Genomic DNA, 19,328 nt, shown 5'->3' on the forward strand with positions numbered 1-19,328 from the left:
ATTAAAGGAAAAGCAGACGTGCTGGTTAGGTGCATTGGCCATGCTAAGTTCTCCCTCAGTGTACCTGAACAGGCATCAGGGCGTGGTCACTGGAGGATTTTCACAGTAGCTTCATTGCAGTGTTAATGTAAGCCTACTTGTGACACTAATAAATAAACTTGAAACTTAAATCTGAAATAGAAACAGAAATGTCTGGAAATACTCAGGCACCATCTGTGGAGAGAGAAACAGAATTAACGTTTCAGGTCAAAAACCTTTCTTCAGATCCCACTTTAAGAACAGGAAACCAAAATATTGTTTGAGTGAAGCGAGACTACAGAATGCTGAGATACAGAGGAATCTGGTGTCCTTGTATGTGAATGACAAAACAAGTGAGCATGCAGATACAAATAATTTGGGAGGCAAATAGAATGATGGCCTTTATTGCTCGATGGGAGTATAAAAGTAGGGGAGTCTTGCTTCATTTGCATAGGGTGAAACCACATCTAGAATTGTTATTTAGAGTGTGACATACTTGCATTGGTGGCAGTCCAAAGAAGGTTCACTGGGTTGATTAAAAAGTTCAGCCTACACTCATTAGCATTTAGGAGAATGAGAAATTATCTTATTGAAACGTACAAAATTCTGAGGGGGCTTGACAGGGTGGGTGCTGAGAGGAAGCTTCCCTTTGTGCAAGAGATCAGAATTGAAGGAGCACAGGAGGGCTGTGGGAGGTTAGTGATTTAAAGTATTTTAAAATTCATGTTTATCATTATGTTAATGATCTCACTCTCCATTTTTCCTGATTAATCAAACTTAAATTTTCAACAAAAATGGTTGCTGTATTTGTATTTATTTGTTCACAGGATATGAGCTTTGCTGGCTAGGGCAACATTTATTGACCATCCCTAATTACCCTCAAGAAGGTGGTGGTGATCCACATTCTTGAACTGTTGCAGTTCATGGTACATTCACAGTGCTATTAGGAAGGGAGCTCCTGGATTTTGATCTAGTGACAGTGAAGGAACGGTGATATAATTCCAAGTCAGGATGGTGTGTGGCTTGGAAAGGAACTTGCCGGTGGTGATCCAATGTCCCTGCCCTTGTCCCTCTAGGTGGTAGACTTTGTAGTGGTTTGGTACAACTGACTGGCTTGCTGTTTCAGAGGACATTTAAGAGTCAACCACATGTAGGGTAGACTGGATAAGGACTGCAGATTTCCTTCCCTAAAAGACATTAGTGAACCAGATGGGATTTTAGGACAATCGTTTCATGGTTATCATTATTAACGATGTGGAGATGCCAGCGTTGGACTGGGGTGGGCACAGTACGAAGTCTCACAACACCAGGTTAAAGTCCAACAGGTTTATTTGGAATCACGAGCTTTTGGAGCACTGCTCCTTCATCAGTTAAGTCATTATTGAGACTTACTTTCAATTCCAGATTATCAATCGAATTTAAATTCCGTCAGCTGCCATGTGGGATGTGAACACCTGTCCCCAGAGCATTAGCCTGGGCCTCTACAGAACTAGTCCAGTGACATTACCACTATGCCACTTAAATATTTGCTATAATATAATTACCAACATTTTGATCTATTTCTAGGTGTGTTCAGAAAACTAAATTACTAGCACTTTTTAAAAGTTGCATGCATATTGACCTTGTTTTAGATTACATAAATCATAATTCACTGTTGACCTGATGAGTTGTTTTCCCATGGATTAGTTAGATGTAGTCATGCAGCCATGACATTTGTAACCTTTTAACCCCCCTTTCTTTCCTTCCTAGATTGGTACATGTTGTGTTGCAATCACAGCATGCTGAAACCTTAGCCAAATAATCATTCCAAATACACCCCCGGATAAATGTCAGTAGGCTGTTCATTTCATTTGGTCTTCACAGCTGAGCCCAGTTCTTCCCACACATACACACTTTGCATCAAGGGTCACTGCATAGTCACCAAGATCAGGAACCCTGGGTAAAGGCTTGACACTTAACCCAGATATGGAAGGTGATTTCAGTACTTTTAACACTACCCTGTTAACTCAACACAGATTTGAAGATTAAACTTGTTTCTCATCTGAATTGTTATATATAATAATTACTATATACATCATAGTATTAGACGTTGAGCCCACTAATTAATACCTTTTTGGTGAATCACTTCTGATGAGAAGTCAAATTGCTAGGACAAACTGCAAAGCTACTTAGAACCATATTATCGGGTGTTGTGAAAAATTATAACTGTGTTAAGTCTGGAAGTACTTGGAGTTTTGTGTAAGGCCATATGCCACGTTGTATGGCAGCTGATTTAAATGTGGCACAGCAGAATCCTGCAGGCTGCTTATAGACAAATTTGCTAATATTCCCCTGTGCTGTAGGAGAACAAAACTGGCTTGATTGCAATTTGCACATATTAGAACATTGCCAAGATTTTGTTACCAGAATGGTACATTTAGATCCATGTATCCTTGTGCAAAATTTAAGTATTCGTGAAACTAAATTAAGCCAAAATAATAGTCATGATAGATCACAAGCCAGAAATTGCGAGGTGTTGGGATTAATTTTCACATGTCGCTTATTTAGGTCTAAAGAAACCGTTTGCATCTTGTAGAATGGAAAATATAAGGCATCTTTTGTGTGAACAAAAACTGTAGTTGGCAGATAAACAAAGATACCTTTTTGCATCAAATGTTATCTCAAATAGGCAGTATTGGTAACATTCATTGCAACTTGTAGCTGCGTGTAGCAAGCATTTGTTACAGATCGTTCTAGAAACTGTTTATAGAAAGTGATTATGGCAAAAGAATTGTGTGACGAGTGGTCAGTTCTATGCGTGATTGACCAAAGGAAACTCAACATAGTAGGAGCAGGCCATTCGGCCCCTCAAACCTGCTACTTCATTCAATAAAATTGTTGCTGACCCTATCATCTCCATTTTCCTGCCTGCCTCTCATAACCCTTGACCCTCTTGTTGATCAATAAGCTAATTCAACCTTGAATATATTCAATGACTGACTTAGCCACTAGGGGGGCGGGGGCAGGGGTAGAGAATTCTAAACAATGACAACCTTGAGAAAATAAATTACACCTCATCGCTGTCTTAATTTGGGGAGACCCTTAATGCTGAAACTGTGCCCCCTAGTTCTAAATTTCCTCACCAGGGAAACATTCTCTCAGCATCAACCACGTCAAGCCCTCCCAGAATCTTGTACATCTCAACAGGATCACATCCCATTCTACTAAATTCCAATGACTATAGGTCCAACCTGCTCAACCTTTCCTTGCATGACATGACGGGGAGGCGATGGCCTAGTGGTATAATCTTGACTATTAATCCAGAAATCCAGATAATGTTCTGGGGACCTGGATTTGAATCCTGCCATGGCAGGTGGTGAAATTTGAATTCAATAAAAAAAATCTGGAATTAAGAATCTACTCATGACCATGAAACCATTGTTGATTGTTGGAAAAACCCAACTGGTTCACTGATGTCATTTAGGGAACGAAATCTGCCACTCTTACCTGGTCTGGCCCACATGGTTCTCCAGAGCCGCAGCAATGTGGTTGACTCTCAACTGCCCTCTGAAATGGCCGAGTAAGCCACTCAGTTGTATCAACCTCGACAAAGTCTCAACAAAGAAATGAAACCGGATAGCAATCCACAGCACATGGACGGCAGCGATTCAAGAAGGCAGCTCACCACCACCTTCTCAAGGGCATTTAGGGATGGGCAATAAATGCTGGTCAGCCAGCGACGCCCATGTCCCACGAATGAATTAAAAACTCCATCCTAGAAATCAACCTAATGAACCTTCTCTGATTCCCTTGTAATTTTAACTGCTCCAGAATTGGTGGCAGTGCTTTCAGCTGCCTAGGCCCCAAGCTCTAAAATTCCCTCCTCACATCTCTCTTTTTCTCCTCTCTCCAACGCATGCCTCAAAACTATTTCTTTGACCAAACTTTTGGTCATCTGTCCTAATATCGCTTCAGCTGGCATAGTGTCAATTGTTTGATAATGCTCTTGTTGAAGATATTTTACAGTTTAAAAGTGCTGTATACATGTTGTCTAAATAAATATGATCTGGCATCCAGGAATACATTACACAATGCAAAATCATATAAAATAACCTGAAATGTTAACTGGTTTTCTCTCCACCTGAGCCGAGTGCTCCAGCACTTTATTTCAGATTTGCAGCATCAACACTATTTTGCTTTTGCATCCAATCTAGTGATAGATTTCCGATCATACAACTCTCATTGCCACAATTTTTTGAACATTTTAATTTTGTACTTCAATATTTATCATTAATACAGTATTCACAAGAAGTATTTTTACTTTGAACCGTAACAGATGTGTAACTTTAAAAATCTATTCATATCCCTATCATTATTTTTATTAATTGGCTAGATAGTGGTGCAATGTTAATTGAGATCATCTTTAATACATTTATTGATAAATCTATTCTACAATATTCACATTGAATTTCAAATTCCACTCACAATGTGCAGAGATGACAATGTCTAAGCCATGTCTGTTGCTCAACCCCACTCACAATGTGTAGAGATGACAATGTTTAAGCCATGTCCGCTGCTCAATCCTCAACTAAAACATATCGCAGTGTGGAAAAACCAAAACAGAAAAACAACGGATTCCACTAAAAAGGGCTAGAAACATACCAACCTATGACTAAAATCACCGAGCCTTCCCGCGCTGCCCATTTAATTGATATAAAATCACAATAACATAAACAAATGCATGAATAAGAAGAAGAACAGGAGCCAGTAGGCACCATGCATTAAATCGTGGACCAGTTGCTGCATTTTTGTGGGTACTGCATATTAACAGGCACCATCACCATTGAATTGAGATCTAGCAATAAAACAGGCTTGATTATGATTAAAATTAAATTGCTGGAATTATGCAGATAAAAAAAAAGAGTACATTTGAAAAGGAAAGAGTTGGCAATAAATACATATTCAGGGAATTTGAGAAGCACTTCATAAAATGCTGTCAGATCAACAAGCAAATAAAGACCGTTGATTTTTTTTTGCAAATGTTATATTTTTCTTTTGCCTCCCTCCTTGGGGACTCACCTGTGGTGGGCTCAGCGTTTTGGAGGCTGCTCCTGCCGTGCAGCCTGGGTCGCAGCTTCTTGGCTCTGATGGGGATGGGGTCGGACATGTTGTCTTCACCCGGGGAGTCGGACGACTGAGAGGAAGAGCGGCAGCAGCGGAAAGAGGAGGAGGAGGAAGACGACGCCGCCGCCGCCACCGCTCTTTGACGCGAATTAATCGACCAGACCGGAACGGAGCAACTTCCCCTCAGATTTCCGCCCAGAGCCGCCCGGGGTTGCGGGTCAACGGCCGGCCGAGCAGCGCGCTCCAGGCCCAGGCTCGGCCCCTGGCGGGAAGGCCGCCGGGCCGCTGCCCCTAGCAACGGGGCCCAGGTCCAGGCCCAGGCCCTCCTGGGCACACAGCTCATGCCCCAGCAGCTGGGAACCATTAAAAAGCTCATTATTTACTAAAACCACTGGCCTAAATCTAAAAAAAAACAAATATACATTCACAAACAAAAACAGAAAATGTTTTGTGTTTCAGATCCCAGCATCCGCAGTATTTTGCTTTTATATTAAACAATATACATTGTTGGAGGAGAGTCAAACTGTAATGAAAGACCAACTCTATTCTCCTGACTTTTATTTGCTGCTGTAAGTCTTCAAATACCATATTAAAAATAAACCCTCACTCAGTAAACATGGCGACAGGCATTCCTAGAGTGCTAACAACATGTTTTGGAAAGATAAAAACACTCCTATTTTGGCAAACGTTGCCCTTGCCAAAAATACTTTTCTGTATTGTGTTACCAATAAGTGTAAAAGGGAATGGGAAAGCAGTTGGTACTCAATTGCCCAGAAGACTGCTTTGAATGGAAGCTGGATCTAATAGTCCTGTCTTTCAACTCATTTATTTGGCTGTTTAATCTACCAGCTAAATGAGTGAGTTGATGCAGCTAATAATATTATTACTGGAGAGATTTCTGGAGACTGGTAGCCAAGTTGCCAGCAAAAAGGTCAATATTTATTTTGATGTGACTCAGAAATAGATGGGGGAAAATAGGATACTAGCTTCTTAAAATAGTTCACTGACAAGCTAAAAAGCTCTCTGGGCACGACAATCCAACGTGTAATATTACAGCTTTAATAATTGTTTAAAAAAAACAATGGCTAAAATTAAAATGCTAAAAAAAGTCCTGGCGGTAAATTCTCCAAAGTTGCAGTGTTGACATTTTCATTGAGATTATAGAAAGATGTGCACATCAATGAAGATCAAATAACAGATGGTTGAGTTAAAGACATGCCGATCCCTCCCAGTGTTGATCACTCATTTTTTACGATAAGCTTGAATTTTTATGATGGATTTCACATATTCAAGGTGCTTCACAATCAATAAACTACTTCTGAGTATTGTCCCTGTTGTTTTGGGATTAAAAAGTAACCATTTTGAGCACATCAACAGATGAAATAAATTACTACAGAATTTTTGTTCATTAGTTGAAAAATAAAATATAATGGAATTATCGATTTTTGTCTCAAAACAAAGAATGAAGGGCAATAATATAAAACTTCTAGAGTTAAGAAAACTCCAGCCTGTTTGACTTCGATAGGACTTAGATTAGCTTTGTCCTCAAAATGTTCACCTTGGGAGTGCAAGGCTGTAAATGTCAAACATTATGACTCAATGCCTATACAACAACCCCATGAGCATTTATTTGTACAAAACAGAAACTACCAGCACATAGAGAAAAAGGATATATTTACTATTTTATGTTGCCAGAACTCAATTATCTTATTGTAAAATGTTGACTTTTCTCTTTTCAGCTATTCATGGACCTGCTGCATACCTCAACCATTTTCTGTTTTTAGTTTAGATTTTCTGCACATGCAATTTTTGTATTATCTGTGCCTGTCAATATTACCTATTCATAAATATTTTTATTAGGAAACAAATATTACTTCAAAAGTCTGCTTCTGGTACCCAATTTCATTTTGTATTCAAAATAATTTCATTTCCATGCATTATAATATTGATTTAAAACTTGTGTTTTATTTCTAAAATGGTTGACTTTGAAATAACAGACTTGTGAGAATTTAATAATGGAATATACTTCCATGTTGGGACCAGGATTTCACTACAGCATAACATGCTGATCAAATTAAATTTTCATGTGGTCACATTATGGCTATAATCATGAAGATTTCAGAAAAGCACCATGGTAAGAAAGTGAAATTTGTATACTATGTTCACTTAGTGTATGAAAAATACATGGTGGCACAGCGGTTAGCACTGCTGCCTCACAGTGCCAGGGACCCGGGTTTGATTCCCAGCTTGGGTCACTGTGCGGAGTCTGCACATTCTCCCTGTGTCTGCATGGGTTCCCTCCCATAGTTCAAAAGACGTCCTGGTTAGCTGCATAAGCTATGCTAAATTCTCCCTCAGTGTACCCGAATAGGCACCGGAGTGTGGCAACTAGGGAATTTTCACAGTAACTTCATTGCAGTGTTAATGTAAGCCTACTTGTGACACTAATAAATAAACTTTAAAATAATCAGAGGTGTGTCAAGTGTAGAACATGTCCTTCCAATTTTTTTGTGGTGCTGCAAGTGTCTTTGAGTTGTATAATACTTAAGGTCAAATATTCACAGTACATCAGGTCTGTTACATGGTTTGAACAATTTGAGATAATTTGAGTGTAGCACATTAGGTCAAATGAGACTTTCCTGTTTGTCTCGCTGTAACAGATGACAGAGTTTCCTATATATCAGATCAAACAAAAAGGCTTTGTGTTGCATGATAGTGACTTGACACTATAGCACCACCCCTTCACTTTTTGCAAGTAGTGCTTGTCACTGGCAAGGTCCCACATCATCGGTGATATTAAACTGCCTCATGTGTGATATTGCAAGTGTGCTCCATTTCGAATAATGGACAAGGTGAAAGAATCATTAGGTAAAAGCTTTAAAAAGTGCACTGTTGCATTACCAATAAACCTTAGATCACAAAAGGTTGCAGAAAATGCAGTTCAACTATGATTTTCCCCAAGATAATGTTTGGTCAGAATTGGAAGTACAATTGTTCAAACAATTTTTGCAGGAAAGATAACCCTGGAAGTTTGCCAGCTGCACTAATTGATTTTTAGGTTCGTGCCAAGACTCCTCACACGAGACCTGTAACTGAAACTAGGGAAAACAGCGGCTTTTCCATTAGATCATCAAAGGTTAAGAGGAGATCCAACTGATGTTTTCAAAATTACAGAAAGTTTTGATAAATTCAGAAAAACAAGGGATGAAGGAGACATGAGGACTTCTAAAAACACAGCGGGGCATTGGGTAGAGTGGTGGCACAATGGTTAGCACTGCTGCCTCACAGGATCCGGTTCAATTCCGACCTCAGGTCACTGTGTGGAGTTTACACATTCTCCCCGTGTCTGCGTGGGTTTACTCCAGGTGCTCCGGTTTCCTCCCACAATCCAAAGATGTGCGGGTTAGGTTGATTGGCCATGCTCAATTGACCCTAGTGTCAGGGGGATTAGCAGGATAAATACAGTGGAACCCCAATTTTACGTGCCCCGATTTAGCGCGAAATCGGATATGACACGATCGCGCGACGGACCTTTTTTTTGCTATTTCCGATTTAGTGAATTAGCGCGACCCCGATTTAGCGTGACCGCGATAACATTCGCGATAACATTTTATGGACCCCAACCATCGCGTTAAAATGGGGCTCCATTATGTGGGGATGCGGGAATGGGGCCTGGGTGGAATTGTGGTCAGCACAGAGTTGAGTGGCCAAATGGCCTCTTTGTGCACTGTCAGGATTCTATGGTGGAAGCAGAATCAATCATAGCTTTTAAGAAAGAAGTTGATAAATGCTTGAAAATTAGATTTTAAAAATAAATTGGGGAAGGGCAAGGTTTTGGGACCCAGTGGACAGTTGATTTAGAGCTGTAGTGGCCTTCTACTGTGCTACAAAATGCTTTTGTTTTGAGTCATAGAACATAGAACAGTACAGCACAGAACAGGCCCTTCGGCCCACGATGTTGTGCCGAGCTTTATCTGAAACCAAGATCAAGCTATCCCACTCCCTATCATCCTGGTGTGCTCCATGTGCCTATCCAATAACCGCTTAAATGTTCCTAAAGTGTCTGACTCCACTATCACTGCAGTCAGTCCATTCCACATCCCAACCACTCTCTGCGTAAAGAACCTACCTCTGATATCCTTCCTATATCTCCCAGTCATCAGAAGGAACTTCCATTAATGTCTGCTTGGCTCAGCCATTACCTCCAAATTGGAAGACTAGCTTCAAGTCCTGTTTGCAGGACTTGACACCATTCTCAGACAGGATAAGGTGTGTTAATACAATTACTTTCCTTTTGCACAATTCTCGTGCAATGCTCCCATTTTACGATTCTGAAATCAGCCCGGTAAATGGTGCATGGAAGTGGAGGAGGCGGAGAAGAATAAAACATCTTGTAGAAAGACTGTAATTTAGAACTGTTAAAAAGTCTGTCACACACAAAAAATCCCTACACACACTTCTCTCTGCCTCTCTGAAGTAAATATAGAGCATTACATTGACATTGTTTCTATGGCAATAGATTGGCTCAGTCTAAGCAATTATCACAATCTTGCCGTGTCCCATTGTGCAATGAGTTAGCTTTCCGATGATTCATCCACTTTAACTGAAAGCAACACCATTTTCTTTTTAAAATATATTTTGCCATCCTCGCTATTTTTGCCAGCTCTACAAGCTAGAAAATATAAGATTGTATGTTCCCCCACCCCCCTGAACAACATTTTGTTTCATATACTAATTTTTCTAGAAGCCAACACAACCCGAGGGACATAGGAGAGGTGAATAAATAGCCAAGGTCTTTTCTCCAGGGTAAGTGAGTCCAAAACTACAAGTTTTAAGGCGAGAGGGGAAAGATTTAAAAGGGACCTGAGGGGCAACTTTTTCACACAGAGGAATGAACTGCCAGAGGAGGTGGTTGAGGTGGGTACAATTACAACATTTAAAAGACATTTGGACAGATACACGAATAGGAAAGGTTCAGAGGGATATGAGCCAAACGCAGGCAAATAGGACTAGTTCAGTTTAGGAAACCTGGTTGGCATGGACAAGTTGGGCGAAGGGCCTGTTTCCGTGCTGTATATCTCTACGGTACAATTCATGTGTTGCCCAATAGATGACAATACTTTAGTAATAACACCCCATGAAACATGAACAATAAAGATGTAGTAGATTAGAATTGCTGTGTACATCAGAGTTCCACACAATTAAGAGCATTGTTTTCAAAGTATTTTGTCCAGAACTAATTTCTGACTTTATCATTACATGTAGTTTTATTACTTTGCATTTCCCCAGAGAGCCAGATATGAATAATGCTATTTGCCATACTTGTTCATTACATAATTGACATTTAAACAATTACTGGACTCAAAATATAAATGCAAAGGCCTCTAATTGACTGATTAGTCACAAATTGGTTTTACAACTTGAGTTCACTGCTCAAAGTGTGAAGTGCTGTAAAAGAGTTTCTCTATCTAGAAATGACAGCGACTTGCTCCCACAAAAGTCACACATTTTGGTTTAAGTGTGTAACCTATTATGAATCAGGTTACTTCTAAAAATAAACATCTCCACTTGTCTGAATGAATCTGCAATCTGTCTCATTCAGCATCATCAATTTGCCTCTAGTGTTGACAGCCCTGCAACAATTCTGAGCTGCCCACTTAAATATTATCAATTTACAATGTTAACAACTGAATTAAGTGGTGTCCACTTGTAGTTACCTGGAAGATAATAATAAACATTGTAATTTCTCAATCTAATTATTATGTTATTGAATGACGCAGTATCTATAAAATTACTACCTGCCTATTGCGAAAATTTGGAGCATTAATCTTCCTTTGTTAATCCCATAAGGCGCATTGAATGTTTCTCAAAGGTCAATGCATAATAATGTTCGCAGTCATTAACAGTCACAACCCCACTTATATTCCAGATCACTACCATTGAAGACAGGGCGGCACAGTGGTTAGCACTGCTGCTTCACAGCTCCAGGGACCTGGGTTTGATTCCCAGCTTGGGTCACTATCTGTGTGGAGTTTGCACATTCTCCTCGTGTCTGCGTGGGTTTCCTCCGGGTGCTCCAGTTTCCTCCCACAGTCCAAAGATGTGCGGGTTAGGTTGATTGGCCATGCTAAAAAAAAAATTGCCCTTAGTGTCCTGGGATGCATAGGTTAGAGGGATTAGTGGGTAAATATCTAGAGATATGGGGGTAGGGCCTGGGTGGGATTGTGGTCGGTGCAGACTCGATGGGCCGAATGGCCTCTTTCTGTGCTGTAGGGTTTCTAAGATTCTAAGTTTTGCATTTCAATCCATGTGCGATTGCTCCAAAGTTGAAAATGCAACTTTAAAGCCATTGCGGCCATAAGGATGGTAGAAAGTCACATTTGTGACATTGCTAGTCCGACTGAAATCTTTCATAACGCTGTGTTGCTGAAATTTACTGGTAGGTTGAACTTGGCCAAACCTAAAATGGTGGAAAATGGCTCACATTTTAAGAAAGACTTCCATTTACATTGCTCTTTTCGTAACCTCAGGGTGTCAATAAGTGCTTTACAATGAAGCACTTCTCAAGTCTAGTCAATTGCAATGTAGGGAAAGGAAGCCAATTTGTTCACAGCAAGGTCGCCAAACTGCACTAACATAAATAACTAGAAAGGAGATAAATATTAGCTAGGACAATCGGGAAAACTCTGACACTGTACAATATTCTACATCTACTTGAGAGAATAAATGGGGCTTCTGTTACAAAAATAGCACATTCAAAAATGCAACTCTCCCTTCAGCCCTCTGTTACATACTAAAGCATACCAGAAAAAAACCATAATTCAAAAAAAATCTTTCAACGGCACTGGTATTATTTTATTTTGCTTTTATATATTCCTTCTTCCAAGAGAGAACCTACCGCAATAAATAGGATTTAACCAACACTTCATCATTGACCCAATCAAAGTTCTTGACTTTTAAACTTAAATAAGGGAAATTATGAAGGCATGAAAGCAGAATTGCTAAAGTGAACTGACAAATTAGATTATGGCATAGGTCAATAGGGATGCAGTGGCAGATATTGAAGGGGTATTTCAGAATACACAGAATAAATACATTCCAACAAGAAGGAAAATTGCCAAAGGGAGGATCCACCATCTATAGTTAATCTAAAAAGTTGAAGATAGCAAACTTTTGAAAAATGCATATAATTGCACAATGATAAACATTGGACAAAATATAAAAACAGCAAACAATGACTAGATTGATAAGGAAGAAAAATCAGTGTGAGAGAAAGTTAGCTATAAAGGACTATAAAGACAGATAGTGAGAATTTCTATAAATATTTTTAAAAGAGTTAAAGTGAGCATTGGTCCTATAGAAAGTGAGTCTGGGGAATTAATAATGGAAAATAAAGAGATGACAAATGAATTGAACAGGCATTTTGCATCAGTCTTAACATCCCGGAAAAGACTGTAAATCAGGAAATGGAAGGAACTCAAGAAAATCACAATCACCAGGAAAGTGGTACTGAACAAATTGTTGGAGCTGTGGGCTGACAAGACCCTGGGTACTAGTGGACTTCATAATTGAAATGGTTAGTTGATGCATTGGTTTTAATTTTGCCAAATTCCTTAAGATTTGGGAAGGTTCAATTAGATTAGTAAATAGTGAATGTAACTCCATTATTCAAAAAGGCAGAGAGACAGAAAGCAGGAAGCTACAGGCCAGTTAGCTTAACATCTGTGAAATGGAACATGTTAGAAGCTATTACTATAGCAGAGCACTTGGATAAATTCAAGGTAATCGGGCAGAGTCAACATGGTTTGGGTGAGTGGGAAATCATGTTTAATCCATATATTGGAGTTCTTTGATGAACTAACATATGCTGTGGATAAAGGTGGGTGTACTGTAGTCATATTTCCAGAAGGCATTTGATAAGGTGCCACATAAGGGGCATCTTAACAAATACATGAAGAGGATGGGAATAGAGGGATATGGTCCCTGGAAGGGTAAAGGGTTTTAGTTCAGGCAGGCAGCATGATTGGTGCAGGTTTTGAGGGCTGAAGGGCCTGTTCCTGTGCTGTAATTTTCTTTGTTCCTTTTTATAAAAGGTTATTGCAGAAAATAATGGTGTAGGTGGTAACATATTGGCATTGATACAAGATTGGCTAGCTAACAGGAAACAGATTTGAAATAAATGGGTCTTTTTCTGGTTGGCAAAATGTGACAAGTGGTATGCTACAGGGATTAGTGCCAGAGCCTAAACATTTTACAATTTATGCAAATTAATTGGATGAAGGGACTGGTGGCATGGTTGCTAAATTTGCTGTTGACACAAGTACAAGTAGAAAAGTAAGTTGTAAAGAGGACATAAGGAAGCTACAAAGGGATAAATTTGGGCATCATGAGATGGTAGGATGCTATTAAAATGACTTTGTTTGCACAAGTAAATCAACTACCATGTAATTTGTAAACTGGAACAGTCATAAGCTAGAAAGTAAAGTTGTTTCCTTTCATTTTTAAATATTGTTCAAGTGTAAATAGTTAAGTTGCTTCATTTGTTTTTAAACTGTGTTATTAAATAAAGTTTGTTTTACTACAAAAGATCCATACTTCTCAGTGGAATTATTCCTGGGAGGAAGCATCTTTCATCACATTTATGCTAAAATAGAAAAAACAGTTGCGGTCTAGTCTGGCTTCATAATATAGCTTGGGGTTCAGGTCCAGGACCCTAACAGTAATCACTGGCTAAATCTGACCAATAGGTTTATGGTCGCTGTTTGGCAAAGGAGAGTCTCAGCAAAGCTGAGGGGTCAAGGAGGCTGAGAATGGACAGACTCTGACCTGCACAATCACAGTGCTACAGGTCGAGTGGAATTTGGATTGGCAGATCTTGCATTGTGGAGAGTTGTCGCATTGTTGCATGACAGCAATTCATCATGGAAAAGATAAGTCAGAGATTAAGGGGCGAATTTTCCCATTCCACCTGCCATGGGAATCAGAGCGGGCAAGGGGCGGACCTTGGGCGGGCTGTTCCAGTTTTGGGCCGAGGGCGGCCAGAAAATCCTGCCCCATGTGTCTTTTGGAGAAAATGGAGGGACTAAGACTGGACTTCTTGAGGTTAGGTGCAAAGAACAGCAACATTGTGAGGGAGGGGATTGATTAAGTGCAACTCGCAGAGCAGGAGAGAGAGTGGGTGGTTGGATTCATGGAGTGATGTGTAGAGAAGATCAGGGAAAAGTGACAGGAGAAAGAGCTATGAAGTGAGCAAGGCAGAGCAATCTGTCACACGCAAGTGTGCACACAGGCCTGATACCAAATACAAAGTCCATGAGCTTTTCGCACTTGCAATACACTCCAGACCTCCATGGCTCAGTGGCTAGCACTCTCATCTCCGAGTCAGAAAGTCATGCGTTCAAGTCCCATTCCAGAAACTCGATCAAAATAATCGAGGCTCATACTCTTGTTTAGTACTTGTGGGGGTGTTGCACTGTCAGAGGTGCGGTCTAAACTTTACGGTTAAAAGATCCAATTGCATTATTTCAAAGACCTTAAGTGTTATCCACCTTATCCTGGCCAACATTTATCCAGTAAGAAGTTTAACAACACCAGGTTAAAGTCCAACAGGTTTATTTGGTAGCAAAAGCCACACAAGCTTTCGAGGCTCTGAGCCCCTTCTTCAGGTGAGTGGGAATTCTGTTCACAAACAGAACTTATAAAAACACAGACTCAATTTACATGAATAATGGTTGAATGCGAATACTTACAACTAATCCAGTCTTTAAGAAACAAAACAATGGGAGTGGAGAGAGCATCAAGACAGGCTAAAAAGATGTGTATTGTCTCCAGACAAGACAGCCAGTGAAACTCTGCAGGTCCACGCAACTGTGGGAGTTACAAATAGTGTGACATAAACCCAATATCCCGGTTGAGGCCGTCCTTGTGTGTGCGGAACTTGGCTATCAGTTTCTGCTCAGCGACTTTGCGCTGTCGTGTGTCGCGAAGGCCGCCTTGGAGAACGCTTACCCGAATATCAGAGGCCGAATGCCCCATTTATCCCCCAGTCAGATCACTAGTTTATTGCTGTTTGTGGGATCTTGCTGTGCATTCATTCAATGTTACGTATCCTACATTACAACAGCAACAGATCTTCAAAAGGTGCTTAAGTAGCGGCCAAAACACTCTGGATGTCCCAAGATTGTGAAAGGCACCGTGCAAACGCAAGTCTTCTCGTTCTCCGCACTTCAGCGTAACAACATTGAGAGTCTCTAACTTCGGATGGTTCTGCCAATTTTACCCTGATAGTTACTGAAAGAATTAAAGCACTCCTAACTTCAGCCTAACTGTTCTAAAGACCCAGACTGAGCCTCGCATGGGATACCTGCTCACGATCCCATAATGCACCCCCCAATCCCCCTGGAGACCCCCTACGCCACCCCTTCCTTAACCTTCCAAGGGGCATCCACAACCTTCGCCTGACCGACACCCCGCTGTAACCCACCCGATCCCCTAACCCCCCCCCCCCCAACTCTAATTCAGGAAGCTCAGTCGAGATAGACTGGCAATCTGCTGCCGATAGCCTCTCTGAAGAAGTTACAGGCCAAATGATATATTTTATCAAATTACCAATGACTCCATCTAGTGTCCAGTATCCTGCGCACTTTTCTTGTTTCAACAGGACATTAACCTACAGTCTGATCATACTCGCCATGTGAGACCTTGCCATTCGAATTGGCAGTTGATCAGTGTGGCGAGCTGGGAAGATAGCGTGTGTGGCTAAAAATCCGATTTGGGTTGCTACCTTCCCAGCCTTGCTTTGCTGACGAGAATGGCTTCACACCCAAATGTAAGTACCGGATTTGACACGGCTGCTTCCGTCCTCCAGAATGCTACCCCTCTCATCGGTGAGACATCACGCCGGCGAGAATCACTACTGCTCTGCAATAGCGGGAACCTGGCATCGTGGCCACACCGGGGGGTATCAGAAGGCATTGAAGCCCCTGGTTGGTCGGGGAATGGTTGGGCAGTGACCATAAAGTTTATTTATTAGTGTCATAAGTAGGCTTACATTAACACTGCAATGAAGTTACTGTGAAAATCCCCTAGTCGCCACACTCTGGGCGCCTGTTCGGGTACACTGAGGGAGAATTTAGCACGGCCAATGCACCTAACTCGGACTGTGGGAGGAAACCGGAGCACCCGGAGGAAACCCACGCAGACACGGGGAGAACGTGCAAACTCCATACAGACAGTGACCCAAGCCAGGAATTGAAACCGGGTCCCTGGCGCTGTGAGGCAGCAACGCTAACCACTGTGCCATCCTGCTGCCCTAGCGAGCCAGGAGCGATACCAAGGGTGTGGGGCCTGAGTTGGGGTGTGCTTGAGTGTTGGTGGGGCGATGACAGAGGGGGTTTTGCACGATTTCAGGGGGTTTATGCAGTGGGGGCCTACGCAAAGGGGTTTGGTCATGCAAGGAGGGGATCTCCTAGAGGGGGCTGGTCAAACAAGGGGGACATGCAGGGGGCGGGGTCATGCAGGGGAGCCATGCAGGGGTCATGACAGGGTGTGGAATCTCAGGGATCCGCCAGGGGACTCATTGGCAGGGTCCTGATGCTGGCGTCCCGAGTTGGTGTGAGCGGGGAGGGGGGGAGGGGGAGGGGGGGGGAGGGGGAGGGGGAGGGGGAGGGGGGGGGGAAAGGGGGAGGGGGGAGGGGGGGAGGGGGAGGGGGAGAGGGAGGGAGTGACAATGCTGCCGATGATGGTGGGGGAAGTCCGAAGTCCATGGGGGAGGAGCTGGACAGAGATCTCCCGATTTACCAGCAGATCAGGACACCCTGCGCAATGGTGCTCGGGTTCTATGCAGCCAACTTCCCTGGCATACTTGGGCTCCGCATCCCCTGCCCTGCCAACGCAAAGCTCCCAGCTGTTAGAAAAACAGAATGTGGGAAGATTGCAGTACCGAACTCGCCCGAAAGACTTGCATTGAGGATCTTGTTTCCACACTGCCATGACACTTAGAAACATTTTGGGAAAATTCCACCTGTCCATTCCAAACGGGGCGCACAGTGCGAGGTTAGCACTGCTGCCTCGCAGTGTCAGAGACCCGGGTTCAATTCCTGGCTTGGGTCACTGTCTGTGCAGAGTCTGAACATTCTCCCCGTGTCTGCATGGATTTCCTCCAGTTTCCTCCCACAGTCTGAAAGATGTACTGGTTAGGTGCATTGGCCATGCTAAATTCTCCCTCAGTTTACCCGAACAGGCGCTGGAGTGTGGCGACTAGGGGATTTTCACAGTAATCTCATTGCAGTGTTAATGTAAGCCTACTTGTGACACAAATAAACTCAATAAAATTTAATCTCTTTACAGGAAAGAATGGCCATTTGGATTTGGAACAATGGTGACTGGCACTAAGAATTGAATCAGTCCTTCCTGGAGAAGGAACAGCGCTCCGAAAGCTCGTGATTCCAAATAAACCTGTTGGACTTTAACCTGGTTGTTGAGAGACTTCTTACTGTGCCCACCCCAGTCCAACGCTGGCAACTCCGCATCATGGCTTATGGAGAAAATCATTTAAAAACAAACTTTGCCACAGGAGGTGAAAGAAAGCCCATTGTGATGATGTAAGCATTTTTGGGAGAGTGCTGACTTTGATCCAAGACTTGCCTCAAACATTCTGGAAATGAGTTGGAGCACTACCTTGCGAAATCCCTCTGGAAATACTTGGGACTCAGAAACTTTCACGTCTCTTCCTCGCCCATTAAAACAGCAGAACTTCTTTCTGGCACCGGTCCACTTCTCTTCGGTGCTGTTAAGTTTACAAATCTCAACAAAAGAAGCGAGTACAAACGCGGAGCTGCTCCTAACCGAGTGGACAGGTACCCGAGCAGCCTTCCGGGGCTCTGGAAGTTTCACTCACCTGTAGACATCGTGGAAGCTTCAGCCACTAGCAAACCAGCTGCCAACAAAACAAAACCAAACTCCAGGGAGTTCCCCACGATTATCTTGCAGCCTTCAAAACGTTAAAATACTAAAACTTCGCACTTAATGCAGGAAAGGTAATAAAGCAGGGCGCTGAACAGGGACAATAAAACACCAGCAGCTATTTAAACAACTCCTACAATCTGTATAGCGGTCAGAGGGGGAGACTGACGAAAACTGTTCACTTTTCCCTCTTCCGTTTCCTTGAACAACATGCTTCTGACGTAGAGAGAAATACATCCATTAAACAGTTCACAAATCAGTTCACGCATGCCATTGTGATCCTGAGGAGAAAAGCTACCAGCATGTTATGAAAGAATTGGAAACATTACTACTGAATCAGCAAGTTGTGAACTGGAACACAGTCTGTCCCCCAACTTCCTGGCTTCCCCAGCCTCAGATCTTGGGTGGGGTGACCACAAAGATGCGCTGGGGAATCCCCCTGGGAAGTTCCCAGCTTTGGGATTAGGGGGAATTTACCCAGGAGCGCTAACTTCCCCTGGATAATTGCACACTCTGGGAATCCTCCGATATAAAAGTTTAAAGTTTTTTTAAAGTTTATTTATTAGTGTCACAAGTAGGCTTACATTAACACTGCAATGAAGTTACTGTGAAAATCCCCTAGCAGCCACACTCCACCGCACTGAGGGAGAATTTAGCATGGCCGATGCATTGAACCTGCACATCTTTTTGGACTGTGGGAGGAAACTGGAGCACCCGGAGGAAACCCACGCAGACATGGGGAGAACGTGCAGACTCCGCACAGACAGTGACCCAAACCAGGAATCAAACCCAGATCCCTGGTGCTGTGGGGCAACAGTGCTGACCACTGTGCCACCGTGCCGCCCCGTAGAGATTTAATTCACTAATTTTGGATGGTTCCGCCAGTGTTAAGTTAATAGTTACTCTGATTGAGTTAGGGAAGAAATAAAACCACTCTTAACTTCAGTGTAACTATTTTAAACACCCAGACCGAGACCCGGAGGGACACCACTGACCATCTCTTCCCCCAGGGCTCTCCCAACCCTCCCAGGGACCTCCGATCCTTCCCAGGGACCTCCCTCAACCCCCACACCCCCTACAACTAAAAACCCCAACCTCCACAGGACTCCCCAGCCCCATTGGATTCTCCACAATCCCTAAACTTGTCCCTCCAACCCACATTCCCCCCTCCCCCATGTCCAGCTCCCTTCACCCCAATTTCTGATTCCTCGCCCATCCTCGAATGTCTGACTCCCCCCACCCCC

At 42.5% G+C, this 19,328-nt stretch overlaps 1 protein-coding gene across 2 annotated transcripts in view; it reads right to left on the reverse strand.

Annotated features, from left to right (window-relative positions):
- The window catches only part of LOC144511804 (AMP deaminase 2-like), a 128,940-nt gene extending 110,523 nt beyond the window's left edge, over positions 1 to 18,417 (reverse strand). Inside the window, exon 1 of one of the 2 annotated variants that reach the window (XM_078242144.1) lies at positions 18,020 to 18,417. In XM_078242144.1, the coding sequence (XP_078098270.1) occupies positions 18,020 to 18,029 (10 nt within the window). In that variant the 5' untranslated portion in view covers positions 18,030 to 18,417. Of the gene's footprint in view, positions 1 to 5,076; positions 5,674 to 18,019 lie in introns of those variants that run through there. The other variant, XM_078242143.1, reaches the window with a different exon arrangement.
- Between the last annotated feature and the right edge of the window lie 911 nt (positions 18,418 to 19,328).

This window comes from Mustelus asterias, chromosome 25 (genome assembly GCF_964213995.1).
Source record: "Mustelus asterias chromosome 25, sMusAst1.hap1.1, whole genome shotgun sequence".
NCBI lineage: Eukaryota > Metazoa > Chordata > Chondrichthyes > Carcharhiniformes > Triakidae > Mustelus > Mustelus asterias.